The following is a 15,588-nucleotide window of genomic DNA, read 5'->3' as shown; positions in this document are numbered from 1 at the left end:
GCTCCTAGGGTCACCCGGTGGCAGCCAGGCCAGATTGCCTGCGAATTCACAGGGATGGGAGTGCTGCGTCAATTGCACCATCTTGCACCAAAATACTAATTTCGAATGAAGTTGCCAAATTTAGTATTATGTGCTTGTTAAGTGGCAACCACACGGCCCGTAGACACGCATTGGCTAGCACTTCGCCTTGCAATTCAAGCCCGAGCAGCCTGTTTCAGCCTTGGCATCTTCAAAGTGTGGGTGTGTTTGGTGGCATAATTGTAACTAGGCCACAGGAAAATGAAAACCGTTTTAAGCTATACAATGCATTACGAATGTTTTATAGAAGTGTTACGCCTTTGCATATATGTGGACCAGCTAAAGATTATTTGAACTGGCACTCATTTCGTAGGGCAGTCGGGAACGAAAGCCGCGCGAATGAATAAGGTCGTACAGTCTGCTTACTGTTTAGCTCATCGGTTTCGTTATACATTCTTGCACTCGGTATTGCTCCCTATTGGTGCATCTACACCGATTAATGGGCAAATGCCGTGCGTGCAACGTTCTAAATCTATTTCGCGCATGTACCTTGTCCACCTACTGGGGTGATAGCATGGCACGTTACCAAATGACCTGCTTGCTTTTATGAAACTTCTTGGTCACAAATATCCAATGGCAACTGCAATCATCACTCAGATTTACACTCAGGCTGCACGATGTTCTTCCCGGCCACACCACACAAAGTCAGGCTGTTTTCCCCATAAGAAGGAAGCCAAAAATGTAATGTTTCATATTTAGTCAATCTTAGCAGACAGATTGTGGTCGTAATGAAATGTTTGGCGAAACCTCAAACCTCAGAAATTTCGTTCGTTACAACAATGTTCACGATGAGATTTGCGCAGATTGAATCCAAAAATTTTAATAAACCATCGTACGACACATAAAATATCGATTGCTGTTTTACACTGGCTTTATGGTGCCTTTGGCGGAACCGCATATAAGCTCGAATATATGAGCTTACCGTATTTACTCGATTCTAAGGCGCCCTCAATTGTAATGCGCACCTGTTTGCCGTGACCTAAAAAAAAGAAAAGTCCTTTACAGTACAGTGCACCTCATTCATTCATACCGAAATACAGCTTTCTCTCATTTGGAAAGAACAAATGTTTACTCGCAATGCACTAAAGTGGTGATAAATAAAAGTAGCAGTTTTGCCCGAAAGGCGAAGCGTCGATTACGATAGCATATTAGTAGACAGCTATACGAAAAGTAAGGATAGTAGTGTTATCGGCTGTATAAACTCTTAAACATTCGCTTACTAACTACCGTGAAAACCGGTGTATAATACAAGGCTTTTCTCTATTATTAGCGTCCCAAATTTTCGCCTCATACTATATGCGGATCCGAATGAAGATTTCAGTCAGAAATTTGGGCTAGAAGTTTTGGTTTCGTTATTGCTGCGTGGCTATGGCTTGACTTCGTTATTGCTGCGTGGCTACGGCTTGGCTTCATTATTGCTGCGTGACTACAGCATCGTTTCTTTATTGTTCAGCGCACACCTTGGCAGCATGCATGTAAACCATGTTTCGTGAAGTGCATCTCTTTTTTAACCACGAAAACAGTACTCGGCTGCTTTCAAGAGACATCGGACATCGGCAACACACAGGACATCGGCAACAGTGCGGCCGGGAGGCAGTTTGGCGTCAACAAGGGAAGCATTCGCAGATGGCGTTGACAGAAGGAAGCCCTTTTCACGTGCAGCGGAACGCGAAGAAGCTTTCGCGGCCCGAAGAGTGGGACATTCCCTGGAAATTGAACTCGCCCTGGCGGAGTTCGTACGCCGACAGCGAGCCGCGCATCTAGCTGTGAGCGTGGAGCTTATGCAGGCAAAAGCTAAGGAGCTTGCAAGTGAAAAAGGGCTACCGAGCTCCGAGTTCAAAGCGAGCAAGCACTGGATTTATCGCTGCATGTGCCGTGATGGTATTTCCTCACGCTGCCGAATTTCGATTTCACGAAAGCTATCCGAATCATTCGAAGAGCTGCTTGTGGATTTCCAGCGCCACATTATTCTGCTGCGCAAGTTTAAGAACTTCCAGCTAGGGCAAATAGAAAATGCTGACCAAACGCCGGTTTATCTGGACGTGCCATCGCCCCTCACCGTGCCCTCACCGCCCCTCACAAGTTTATGTCCGGTCCACCGGCAACGAGAAAACACAAGTTACCGTCATGTTCTCATGCACGGCAGACAGACTCAAGCTTCCGCCCTATGTCATCTTCAAGCGCAAGACAGTGCCTAAAGGTGAGGAGCTGCCAAAAAAATGTGTTCATGAGATGCCATGAGAAAGGCTGGATGAACGAGAATCTTGTGCTCGACTGGATAAAGTCCGTCTGGTGTAGGCGGCCCGGCGCACTGTTGTCATTCCTGTCCATCCTCGTGCTGGACGCATTTCGTTGCCATTTGGTCTACCCAGTGAAGAGGCTGTTGCGTGAATCCGGCACTGAACTCGTCGTTATCTCGGGTGGCATGATGTCTCAGCTGCAGCCTTTGGATGTTTGCATGAACAAGCCGTTCAAGGACGCAGTCAAGCGGTGTTTTGCAGATTGGATGCACTCAGCTGAGCCTGCAGTGACGCCGACTGGGCGGCTAAAGCGGGCTTCGCCAGCCGCGCTATGCAAGTGTGATTGTGAACGCTTGGGCCAGCATATGCTACCAGAGGACCTTGTGCGTCACGCATTCAAGAAGTGCGGCATCTCGAACGCGCTCGATGCAGAGGATGAGTATCTCGGGGAAGATATGTCCGACAAAGAACTATCCGAAGAGAGTGCAGCTGAGGAAGACAGTGATTGAAGTGCGGATTGCAATTTAAATAAACATTTTCTTCGAGTTTTCCTAACTCGTATTATACATCAGCAAAACTTTTTTTTCTTTCATTTTGCGTCCCAATAATTCCACCTCGTACTATACGCGGGTTTTTACGGTAAATTAACAAGCATGGTGTCGTGCGCGCACAAGCAAATATGGACACGTCTCACTCGATGACTGCGGAAACTCTTTTTCAAAACGCTGGAGTGAGGAAGTGCGGTTGCAGGAGCGAGGAAATTGACCTTAGTGCAGCCTCTCGCTTCAATGCAAACTAAGCGATGAGAACACAGCGCGGCACGCCTAGATGCATAGATTCTTGTCTCCATCGCAGATTACTTTCAAGATATGGCCGTGCGGCTGCGTCGTACGTAGCAACCGCCGTAGTGTAGAATGCCTCTCCTGTTTGCACCAGTCCCGCACACAACGTTTCAGGAACTCCGAACGCCTGTGATGTGGCCCGGTTTCCATCCGTCTCCGCACACGTGGTTGCTTCCTTTTAATTGCGGCATCGTGATAAACTTGGCGTGTCTTTGCAGTCGGCACTTCCACAGTGTTAGTGCAGACGCAGAGAATGGGAAGACAGACTTTGCACTAACGTAAGCCAAAGGAAGCATAGCTTAAGCACATGTACTACAGCACATGGAGGAAGGCACGGCAACTAGGCTCGAAATGTGTACGAGGCGGCCATTTTGAAATGCCGATAGTGATATGGTAATGCAAATTTAGGGTCATACTCGATTCTAACGCGCACGCAATTTTTGGACCCATCTTATCAGAAAAAAAGTGCGTGTTAGATTCGAGCAAATGCGGTATTGAATATATATTGGTCAACAGTGCATATTTTTTTTATCCCTTTGTTGTTTTCAAAAATATCTTACAGCTTTTTTCTTGGCAAGCGTTGTGAAATACTGGCAGGCGCGCAATGACTAGTACGTGACTTTACATTTATTCTGTGGTATTCTATAATTATGGGGTTGAAGTGCCAAAACCACAATCTCATTATGAGACATGCCATAATGGAAGACTCCGGAAATTTGGATCACCTGAGGTTCTTTAACGCGCACCTAAATCTGAGTACGCGAGTGTTTTCGCCCCCATTGTAATGCGGCCGCTGTGGCCGAGATTTGATCTCTCGACCTCGTGCTTAGCAGCCCAACACCATAGCCACTAAGCAACCACGATGGGTATTCTGTGGTATTTTATTATCTTGACTGAAGGTCACCAAGAATTAAAATAACCAGAGGGCACTACGCGAACGGTGTTCAATGTACCTTATGGGTGTTGTTCATGGTGGCCACTGTGAATATTTCCCGTTCATTGTGCATGAATGTGTTTAATTAGCTGAATTTATAAATTTACCTAATCACTGAGATGTCATTGAAAAAGTTGTAGGTGATGTTGAGAAATGACCGATATCAGCATTTAAAACAACCTAGGATTCGTGAAGACTTCTTTTTTCATGAGATAGAAAGCCAGGGAAATAAATAAAAAGAATGAAGAGTAACATACACTGTGACAATGCTTCTGCATGCCAAAGATTGCATCCATTTTTATGCAGATCTCATCAAACAGTGGCACTGGGATTGAGCGGGATCAGCAGTGCTTGGCACACATCTTTGTTCCCTATCACACGCTAAGTAGCACGATCTTGTGGCGGTTCGCTTTCTGAACCGTTACCAAGACCGTGACCCAGGTTTGCACTTTCATAATATACACAATGCACTGATGATAGTTAAATCAGAGCCACTTATATTACTGGTGTGGGGATGTGTTGTCATGTGGACTTAAAAAAAAAAAAAATTGCAGGCTTCTTTTTTTTTTTTTGATAACAGGGGCCACGCAAGACCTAGGTCGCCGTATAGACTGTTAATCGGTCATTTCTTGAGGTATTCTGCAACCTTTTCATTGGCACCTTATTGAATAAGGTAATAAATTCTGTTCAAGAGAACAGACCGGTGGGCTAGTTGGTACTGCATAACTTGAGGCAAAGTGCAAAGTAGCAGAAAGGACAACAGAAGGGAACGATTTCACATCGCTCCCAGAGCTGCTCCAAAGCTTTCTTGGCTGCTTTTATCCCTGATTCAGAAGCACATGGCTATTTGAGCTGAGCCTATTAGAGAGTCTCTCATTGCTTGATCAAAGCACCTGTATGTAATGCAGTAGCACCTTCTAATATATATTATGCCTGGTGTATTATGCGCTGTGTCTTCCTTCCCTTCTGTTGTCGTACATTCTGTTTTGCATTTTGCCTCAAGCAATAAATGTTAGTTCTGAAAAATTAAATATTAGTTCCTTGTTCCCAATAAAAAAAAATATGACTGATAACACGAGCCTATGAACAGAAAGCCCTTGGTTGTTTTTTTCTAGGCCACATTTAGTTGGCACGTCCCGCATGTCATTTTATGGTAGTTTCTGAGAAACCTGTATGAGTTTCCTTCTAGCTTCATGCTACAGTCGTTTGGATGACAATTTTTCCCTGTCATGAATTTCGCTCGCCTTGCAGGCTTCCGCAGAACTGATCTGCCATAACCTAACAGTGCTCTGCAAAGTCAGATTAGGAACATCTTTTTTTTCGTATGCCTGTAATTCACTTATATTGAGCTTTACCAAGCTGCTCTAAAACGCATGTTTACTGCTCCAAAATGGATAATTCATGCTCCAAACCTGCACCAGAGCTCAAAATTATCCGCTCCTGGAGCTGCTCCAAAGCTTCCTTGGTCATTTCCATCTCTGATTCAGAAGCACATGGCCATTTGAGCTGAGCCTTTTTGGGGAGTTTCTCATTGCTTGATCAAACTACCTGTAATGTAGTAGCACCTTCTAGTGTGTATTATGCCTGGTGTTCAGCATGATCTATAACTTTGGATTGTGCTGGGTCATCTTAGTTTAAACATTGAATCTGAGTCACTTCTTGCGTCATTTTTCTTTGCAGGGAACATAATGAGGGAACTGGAGGCCAATTTGGATATGATAGAGGAGATCAGAGACTACCTCAAGGTCACACGATCAAACCAACTCATCTCCCTGAACTTTCTGAAGAACCTTCGGATCATCCACGGCAAGGCGCTTGACCGAACATAGTGAGTGAGGTTCTCTTTCCTCCTCTCCATTTGAAAACACCAATAGGGCTCAGTAGTAAAGGCCACATTTTGCAGTATAGTTACTGAAGTCTTTGGGATTGTTAGCACGCATGTGCAGTCCACTCTCATTTAGTGAATGGGTATGTATCGAATTAGAGTTGGCTATATAGAGCTCTTGTGAAGTTTTGATGGAAATTTCAATAAAACCTCGTTATACTGAAGTTGAAAGGGGGAAGCCAAGGCAAGGTACTTTGTTATAACCATTACTTTCAGTCTTCCCACACAGCGAACATTGCATGCAGGGCGAGGGGTTACAGTATTTCAAGGAATTAAACAGACATCATAGATAGAGTTTAAAAACAGCTTAAAGGCTGTTTGTTTTAAATTTATATTTGTTCAGTTCCTTTCGGCCTTTCTATAAGACCCTTGTCATAGCTATAATGTATATGTAGCACCAAGCCGTGTCGTAGATAAATTTTCGATAGATTTGAATGTCAGGTTCTGTGCTGTACTTATGAATGTGTTTTGTATGAGTGAATTCGGTAGTTGCTAATTCAAGATTTTGCACTTTTCGTCTCGTCCTCCGCAGCTACTCTCTCATCGTCCTGGACAACCAGAACCTGCAGCTGCTCTGGGACTGGTCAAGTCGGCCACCCAATCGCACGCTCACCCTGAGCCGCGGCAAGGTGTTCTTTCACATCAATCCCAAGCTGTGCATGAGTGAAATTGTGGAGCTGAAGAACCACACGACCATCACGGGGTGGAGCGACCACGACGTATCACCACACACCAACGGAGACCGGGCAGCATGTGAGCCTCTATATTGCACAAGGGACAGCCTGTGTGTGGGAAGATGCGCAGAGTTTCCAACATGAGTCACTAGAAGGAACTGGTCACTAGTGTCTATGTTGCGAAGGTGTCCATAATGCATGCCTTCCAGAAGCGCTTGGATTTAAAGTGGACGGAAGCATCATCCGGTCAGCAGTCTAGATAAACGGGAGACGCTTGGAATATTGGTGGAAAAAAAAGCAGGAGAGAGGTTGATACGACCAGATCCGTTACAGGCGTAGGTAGTAGTACAAAGGAGATAGAAAAAGTTCTGATTAAGAGAAAACGGATTAAGTAGATGTATACATAGAATGTTAAAATTAACATAAAATTTTAAATGTTAGAGATATGCTATACATGTTAAAGCATGTAGGTGACTATTGCTCACTGCTCATTTCAAAGGAGATGCTTATAAATAATAATAATAATCATCATCATCATATGAGAGCTGCCAGTCTTGCAGTTTATCCAACACGAGAATGATGGGTATTTATAAGATTGGACTGAGCTTCGTCTTCCTGGCTTCAAACTTCCTTGTAACTGGGCAAATTGATCATTTTCAACAAAATATTGCACTGTAATTGCAACAATCTGCAGTTTTTATGCATGTGTTTAAGCATTGCTGTGCTTAGAAAACAGTGAGTGTTATAAGTAACATCACTAGAACATCCAAAGCCACTAGCATGTAGATCAGACAAAATCATGCGCTGCTGATCATTTCCTCAGTAGCTGAATGATCACACTGCCAAAGTTCCCTTTAGTAAATTTTTGTAGGAAACTCTTCCGGAAGATAGCCTTGGAAGGGGGTTCCGGTGGTTTCCGTGTGTGTGCAGCACTTTTTTTGCATGCGAAGGTGCATAAATAGGAAGCAGAGGAGGGCGGTGAAGGAGGCAATATTGTCAGTGTGTACACCTAAGTGTGTGCAGTGGGTATCGCCCGATGCATGCTTCTTATACAGGGAAAACACATGGGAGAGAGGAGCACATGGTGTGTTGGGCGCTGAGGAAAAGTTGTGTCTGCTGGATTTAGGTACGGCAGGCATAAAGAGTCGAGGTGCACATCACTCAATCAATCGTATGGTTTTGCAAGGTTAACAGGCACTTGATCAACACTGAACTTTATTCCATGGCTTTGTCTGGCCATGACATGGGCCAGAAGTCCTTAAAAATCTTGCTTAAACAGGCATGATATGTAGACAAGCCTTTTGAGAACTGAGTGTGACTTGATACACTCTATCACTACTATGGAACAGCCAGAAAAAGCCGGTTACGTAGTCACTGCATACTCAGAGACTTGTTCAGACGATGCTTTAGGGGCAGAAAGTAGCTGAGTAGATCTGGAGTGTGTATTCCTTGATGAATGTTAGTTAAGCTGAATTCCTGGATATGTGATAGTTCTGGTATTTTTGTTTATTTTCTCATAGATGCAGTACACTTCTGACTGAACACATGTCAGGATGAGCAAATTTTCAGCATTCTTTCAAGTCTGCGTTAAAAGGAATCTAGCACAATTATGTGAATGAAGAAGGAAGCCCAACTGAATGTTCATGCTTGAGCTCGCCTTGCCAACATTTGAGCAACAACATATCAACATACTATAGCCTTCAAAACCCTCAGCAGTGTTGAAGTATGTATGGCAGCCAGTGTTATCGGAAAGGTTGTGTGCAGGTGTACCGAAGGCAAGCCTTCACTGATTGAACTCATGTATCTCCTATGTTTTTTGGACACTGCTCAAAACCTGCAATTGCGTGCAGTGCACAGAATCGCAGAAATTGTTGGGTATTTTTATACGATGTTCGCTGCTGCTTTTTGTTGCAGGTGATGTTCACAAGATCAATGCCACACTTAGAAAAGTGGGCAACAAGTTTGCTGTCATCAATTGGTCCCTCCAATTCGAGCAAGAGATCTATGACAAACGGTCTCTTCTTGGCTACGTGGTGTACTATCGCGAGGCGTAAGTGTTAAATTCCTGTACTTTGGCCACGTGTTGGAGAAAGCTACCGTGTTTAGCTGTTACCGATGAACCATGCTTGATAACTTATCACATGAGGAGTTTTAAATGAAGAATTTTCAGTGTCAGACAGTTTGGTTCACATGTTGCCTCATTTTTTGCAGCCCGTTCCAAAACGTCACCCTCTATGATGGTCGGGATGCTTGCAAAGGAGATGTGTGAGTATGGCTGCTAGCCTCCTCCTTTTTGTAATACTGTTTCGCTAAGTTGAAATCTAAGCTGATTGGCAGCTTTGGATTGATGTCACATTTAGATTTTGAAATGTTTGTGTTAGACAGAGATGGACTAAACGCAAACATTGAATAAATTTAGATTGTTTTGTATTGCCCTTCTACAAACCGGAAAATTTGTTTCTTGTTGAAGATGACATAGCTACAGTGAAAATAGCTATGCAAGGAGCCATGCAATCATGCCAGCAATTGTGCCCGCAAGCTAGAATTCCTGTGTGTGTAGTGCCAGTGGTTCCTCAAGCCGTACTCGGTTGGACTCTACTGTCTGCTTTGAGTTGGAGGCTGCACATAAAGGGCAATAGTATTGATTGAGCTGTGTGAACTGGGTGCATCAGTGAGTTCTTTCATGTGTTCCAAATTTAATAAAATTGACACAAACTGCATTTTAAGGTGAAAGCCTTAAGTGGCTCATGGGATGAAAAATCCATTGTCCGGCGTTATTGAAAAATTGACCATAAGGTGTTGTGGCACCAAAATTCAATGGCACCAAAATTTACAGTGCCACCCACGACCATTGGTAAGACTCGAATCCATGACCTTTGGTGGAAGTCGAACCCATGGCCATAGATGGGAATCAAACCCATGACCTTTGGTGTTAATTAAGGCAAAGTTAATTAAAGCACTCGAGCCTATGACCTTTGGTGGGAGTCGAACCCTCGACCTTCGATGGCACCAAAATTCAGTGGTACCAAAATTGATGGTGTCATCATTGATGGTCAAGCCCACGACCTTTGGTGGAAGTCCAAGACACAACCTTAGTTAAGTTAGTTAAGGTACAGTTCACTAGCATAGTTTTAATTAGGGCACTCGAACCCACAACGTTTTATGAGAGAAAACAAGTGACAGGAAGTAGCAACACATTCGAGTGAGAATGTCAAGTAATTTAGTGAATGTCTCGAGAGCACGCAGGCTATCACTTTCATCCTTTTTAAAGTGTATGCTAAAGTGACTGTCATTTTTTTCTTTTTTTTTTTTTTTCTATTGAAACTCAACTTATTGCGTTCCTTATTGTCAGCAGCTGACTACTGTTTATGATTCATAAATGGGTCATGTTACTTCATGGGACAGTAGCGGCACCAATTCTTATCTATGTTCTTGGATGTATGCCTTGTTGCAGCTTTTCTTTAGATGTTTTTAACAGTTCATTCTTTCTTACTGTACTTCAGGTGGAAGATGGTTGATGCAGACGTAGGTGTTGATGTTCAGATCATTGCACACCTCAAGCCATTCACACAGTACGCTGTCTATGTCAAGGCCTACACGCTGTTCACAACAACCTCAACACAAGGAGCACAGAGCGAAATCTTTTACTTCAAGACCCTTCCTGCATGTGAGTAGAGTTCTTAATCACGATGCCCGCCATAATGCTGAACAAAAATTTGGTTCCTTGCTTTTTTAAACATGCATTGCATGGTGCATATTTTTAGTTATTACATTTGTCGCCCCACTAAACCGCATCACTGTTCTTGTGCCTTTTGCATTTCAGCTCCAAGCCAGCCACAGGACTTAAAAGCACATCCTGCTAAAGACTCGAAACTGCTCATCAGCTGGGTACCGCCAAAGTACCCTAATGGGGACGTCCGGTACTACCGGGTGGTGGGCATAGCCCAGCCCAGTGCTCCTCAACACCAGTACTTGGGCGAGAGCCGAGACTACTGCATTGACCGTGAGTAGTACACTCTTTAGGAGAGTTAGCTGTTGGACTAGTTGGCACATATTTCTAAAATAAAAAACAGCGCAAGGAACGGGACAGGAAAGTGTGGCAAACACAACACTGTGTTTGTCCCACTTTGTTGTCCCGTCCCTTGCGCTGTTTTTGATTTAGAAATGGTACACCTTTACTGTGGTGGCCGTTACAGGGCCTTTCCAGTAGTACAGTCGCCAACCATTTATTCGAACCTCACGGGGACTGCGGAAATGTCCGAATAAAGATGTGTTCGAAAAAGCAGATTAAGAAAAAAAAGAAAATACAAATCCTTCATTTCCACTTACTTATTCGGACTCGGCAGTAGGCTTGAAGAAATCGTGAACGCGCCGTTGCACGCTGTTCCGTTTACACGCAGTCAGATAAGCCTGAATCTCGGAGAGGGTCGTATGGTCACTATAGGCGGCTGAAAGCACAGTCACTGCTTGTACATGCTCCGCATGCGACGACAGCGTAGCACATGGTGCGTAATCTTCCGACTCGGAGTCATCGTCCGGCAGTGCAGCAGAAACCTGACGAATGATCTCGCCGTTGTCAAGTTCTGCGCATGTCAGTACAGCAGTGTCAGCACCTGTGAAACTGTCAAATGAGACGGTGTCCGGAATCGCAATGCAACCACTGCGCAGGTCTCAGCAGAACAATTTCAGCGTCAGTAGGGAGCACATCGGAAGGGGACAAATCCTAGGCCTCGCGGCACCCGCTTGCCGGCATTCCCCAGCGCAGTCTGCGCGGGCACTGTCGGCGCCATTAGACACTTGACGCGATGTTTCCGTGTGCCGCGTTGGATCACCGCAACTTCGACATAGCACACAAAGCAAACATCACCACGCTGTCACGCTGACACCAGTCGCACAAACAAAAAAACGTGGCCTACTCGCAGCGTCGCGCACGAAGAAACAAATCAGCTGCTGGATTGTCTTGACATGGCTTACTAAGGTGAGACCGAAACTGCTGTAGCCACGAACCAGGCAGAAACAATGATAATGAGTGGGGATTTGCAGTAGCGCCACTTCAAGGGGCAGTAAGGAGGCTCCGTTCAAAACAAAAATGGCGTTCAGCAAATTGAACCATGCACCGGTCAGAGTCGGTGCATGGTGCTCTCGATCGAGTTGGCCCAAGGAGTGTCCGAAAAATCAGACGAGAGGTTGCAAGGTGTCCAAACTTTCAGCAGTTGTTATACGTTATGGTCTATGGGGAGAACGGCGGTGCCGCGAAGCAGACCGAATAATCGAGCATGTCTGAATTTTTGGACTACGATAAGTCAGTTGGCGACTGTACTCATTAATGTTAAAGGGGCCCTGAATCACTTTTTATCAAAGTCAGAAATGCATTTGAAGTTAAAATCAACTTTTGCATAAATACTTTGCTGCAAAAAGTACTTCAATTAGTTCAGCAGAAGCCGAGTTATTGGCAGTCAAACATCCCCTACGTGGTGCTTCCATTCATTCTTCACTGACTTGCACTGCGAAGGCTATGGCAGAGCGGGGTGTGCCCACAATGCTTCGCTTACTAAATGTCACCGTAGTGTATAGTTCAAAATTCATTTTAGACGTTCATCTAGACTTCCGATTTTGGCACCTACAACATGCCAAGCACGATTGTCCTCAGTGAGCTGCAGTGCGTTCAGCCATCAGACTCGTCACAGCACCTTGCGGCGACCGCGGTTTTATGCTACATAGCAGACCACAGCTACATGCAACTGCAGTGCGTATGCACAGCGTTTGCTTTGTGCACTTCAGGGCTTGAGTATGTGCTCACGCTCATACGCTCCAGTCTGGCCATGCTACGTTGTGCGGACTAGATTTGTCCTGCACCAGATTGACCAGCGGATAGCATCCACATCCAACTTGTGCATTGTGAAGTGCTCTGAGTAGCTCAATATGAAGCAGAGTCTGCCAAGGCATCTCACCAAGAGCAGCCAGGAGGGAACGTATGCTCACAAGCATGCGTGTGGTCTGACATTAAGTTTCACATGGCTTGTGAAGCTAGTTGAGTGTTCAAAACTAGTCGAAATTAATGAGACTCGACGGCTATGACACCGATAAGCACGGTGGCCAAAGTTTAATTCCTACATGGACGACTGCGGCCAAGCGTGAGCAGACAATTTGTAGGCTTCCGATGGAAGTACGTAATTTTTATCGAAATTCAACAGCAGATTTTCACTTACTTAAAGCGGTTCATTAAGCTGCATCAATAAACATACACAGTAACAGTAGGAAGAAGCGCACTGATCTAAACAGCCTTCTTGATCTATGTCAGCTATTAGCCAATAGCAGCTGCATATGGGAATCCGATATATTATGAAATAAAGAGTCCAGAAAATAGTGAGGAGCAGGCTTCTGTTGAAAAGAGTGTGTTTGAGAAAAACATTAATTCACACTCTGCTTGCGAGCTCCACATGCCGCGAATGACTGCAAGATTTGGCTGAGATGTTCACATCAGCGCATGCTATCTGAGGACTGTTTTTTCACCAAGCTCATTGGGTGGTTCAGGACTGCTTTAATGTAAGCATGTAGGTAAATATGCCAGAGGTTGAAATAAACATCTCTTCCTTAGGACAGATGACTAGGTTAACTGTTTCACTGATGACAAATGAATGCTCAAACAAATTTTTGACATTGGTTGAAACTCTGTGTTTAACCAAAAAAGAGTAGTTCAGAAGCCTACAGCAAAGTTTCAGTCTTGATTTAATAAGTAAGTCATATATTTTGAATGAGTAAAAGCATTTGGGCTCTCAATGGGGGAGAAAAAAGAATGTTGGGAATGGCAGTTTTGACATTCCCTCTGGTACTAAGAACTTTTGCAGCAACGCTTTTGTAGGTTGTGTTATTTGACATTCCTAAGCAGTAGGCTGTAACGCACAGCAATACAGTGAGAGCCGGCCAGAATTTGACGCCACCAACACTTGGATTTTGTCTGAAATCACTTATTGGTTCAGGGTAATGTTGAAGTGCTTTTTAAACCAAACATTAAATCTTAAAAATTGTTAAATTATTGGGTTTTGCTTGTCAAAAGCATGATATGATTATGAGGCACGCCATGGTGGCGGACTCCGGTTTAATTTTTACTACTTATAGTTTTTTGATGTGCACCTGATTCACAGTACACAAGCGTTCTTGCATTTTGCCTCCAACGAAATGCGGCCATCGCCACCAGGAATAGAACGCATAGCGTTCTTAGCAGCACAACGCCATAGCCGCTAAGCTGCCCCAGTGGGTTGTACATTGTGGAAGCGAAGGGCACTCTGTTTAAGAGCGCTTATTATTTGAGACCATGTCATTTGCAAGTAAAAAATTAAGTACAAATATATCAACCTCCACAGGGCTGCATCCTGACAACTGCACATTTAGTGTCAAATCACCGTCATCCCATGAAACAATTGAATGACACTCTTGTCTTTTACTTGCCACAATGGCTCGGTGGCTGTGGTGTTCTGCTGGCCGTGGCTGCCATTTCAGCTAGGCAGAACGCAAAAAAAATGTAGTTGCAATTTTGTGGTAAATGTGAGAGAAATACATTAGCATTTTGTTGCACCTCTTCGAGGTCCTGAATCCATGATTTAAGCCACGTTCATCACATTGCAAAATCTTGTTCAGGAGCTTACGTACTCGACACTCCTCCTGCCTCTTTGAGTAATGAAGTTCATCCGACAGTGGTGCGGAGCAGACCACCGTCAGTTTCACTATGTACACACACACGCGACACACGCACGTACCTCTACTACATGATCAGCTTCCCACACTTCACACACTTTTCTCCGCTTTGCACTCCTAATGCTAATGCATTAAAACACCTGTGTACTGTGGGTCCTCACTAAAGAACTCCAGGTTGTTAAAAATAATCCAGACTCCTACACTATAGCGTCTCATGGCCCCAGCATAGCATTGGGACATTGCACCCAACAGTGGAATTTAATTCAATTTCTGTCATTTCTATTGACCACAGCGGCTCTGGGAATTCGAGGCAAGCCAGATGGTAAAGATCCACTAGCCCCTACACCATCAGAGCCTGCTGACAAGCCAGCAGTGAAGCCAATCGACAGTTCACTTCCAAAGCCACCATCGAGTGACACCTGTCCACCTTGCCCAAGTGCGCGGGACCGTGAGGTCAATGAAGAAGAAGTTGAGGAGCGGACAAGCTTTGAGGACGCCGTACACAACGCCGTCTTCCTGAGAAGGTACGTACTTGCTAAAATTGTGGCAATCATGCTTCATGCATTCAACTATTACAGTGCCAGTACCTATGTCACTTTATTATAATTTCAACAAACAGTTAATGGATGGCAGATCCTATGCACACAAGGGTCCCAAAGTCAGAGACTGCAAGGAGACCCTTGCTTAATAACAGAAATGAGAAAACATCTGAAAAAAGTAGCAAACAACAAAGAACAAACATGATTGGGTAAAATATGTTGTAACGAAAATACAACAGCCATGAAGCCAGTATAGAATGTTCTAATTACATACAATAAAGAAATATGAGGGTGGATTAAAAAGTTTTTTCCTCTATTGTTCATTAGTCAAAAGAAGGTGTATACAGGTAATAACAAATATACATACTATTCTGTGTACCTTACACTATTTTTCCACATAGTCCCCACCACACCGGTTCAAACATTTGTCCCACCGCAGCGCTAGATTTGAGATGCCCCTGTCGTCATTCAGCGCTGCACGTGGCCTCTCCAAATGCTCATTGTCATGTAAGTCTTCGTGGCCTTTTGCGAACTTACAACACCACCGCTTCACACTTCTCAAAGTGAGACACCTTTCTCCCTTACGTGGGCTGCATTTCCCTGTGCATTTCAATGGCCGTTGGTCCCTTGCTACATAGAAAACTAACCGCACTGTTCCTTGTACGCCGTGGACGTGTGAAGCGCAACTGCCGTTTTCAACA

General features: G+C 44.4%; 1 protein-coding gene across 3 annotated transcripts in view; it reads left to right on the top strand.

Moving 5' to 3' along the window:
- Positions 1-15,588, top strand: part of LOC126541752 (insulin-like growth factor 1 receptor) — a 239,561-nt gene that overhangs the window by 164,839 nt on the left and 59,134 nt on the right. For all 3 annotated transcript variants that reach the window (XM_050188677.2, XM_055076895.1, XM_050188678.2), the window contains exons 9-15: positions 5,775-5,922; positions 6,512-6,732; positions 8,568-8,703; positions 8,865-8,918; positions 10,157-10,320; positions 10,477-10,656; positions 14,641-14,872. In XM_050188677.2, coding sequence (XP_050044634.1) covers positions 5,775-5,922; positions 6,512-6,732; positions 8,568-8,703; positions 8,865-8,918; positions 10,157-10,320; positions 10,477-10,656; positions 14,641-14,872 — 1,135 coding nt within the window. The remainder of the gene's footprint in view (positions 1-5,774; positions 5,923-6,511; positions 6,733-8,567; positions 8,704-8,864; positions 8,919-10,156; positions 10,321-10,476; positions 10,657-14,640; positions 14,873-15,588) is intronic.

The sequence above is a fragment of the Dermacentor andersoni genome, chromosome 2 (genome assembly GCF_023375885.2).
Source record: "Dermacentor andersoni chromosome 2, qqDerAnde1_hic_scaffold, whole genome shotgun sequence".
NCBI lineage: Eukaryota > Metazoa > Arthropoda > Arachnida > Ixodida > Ixodidae > Dermacentor > Dermacentor andersoni.
This window is presented reverse-complemented; position numbering and strand designations above follow the sequence as displayed.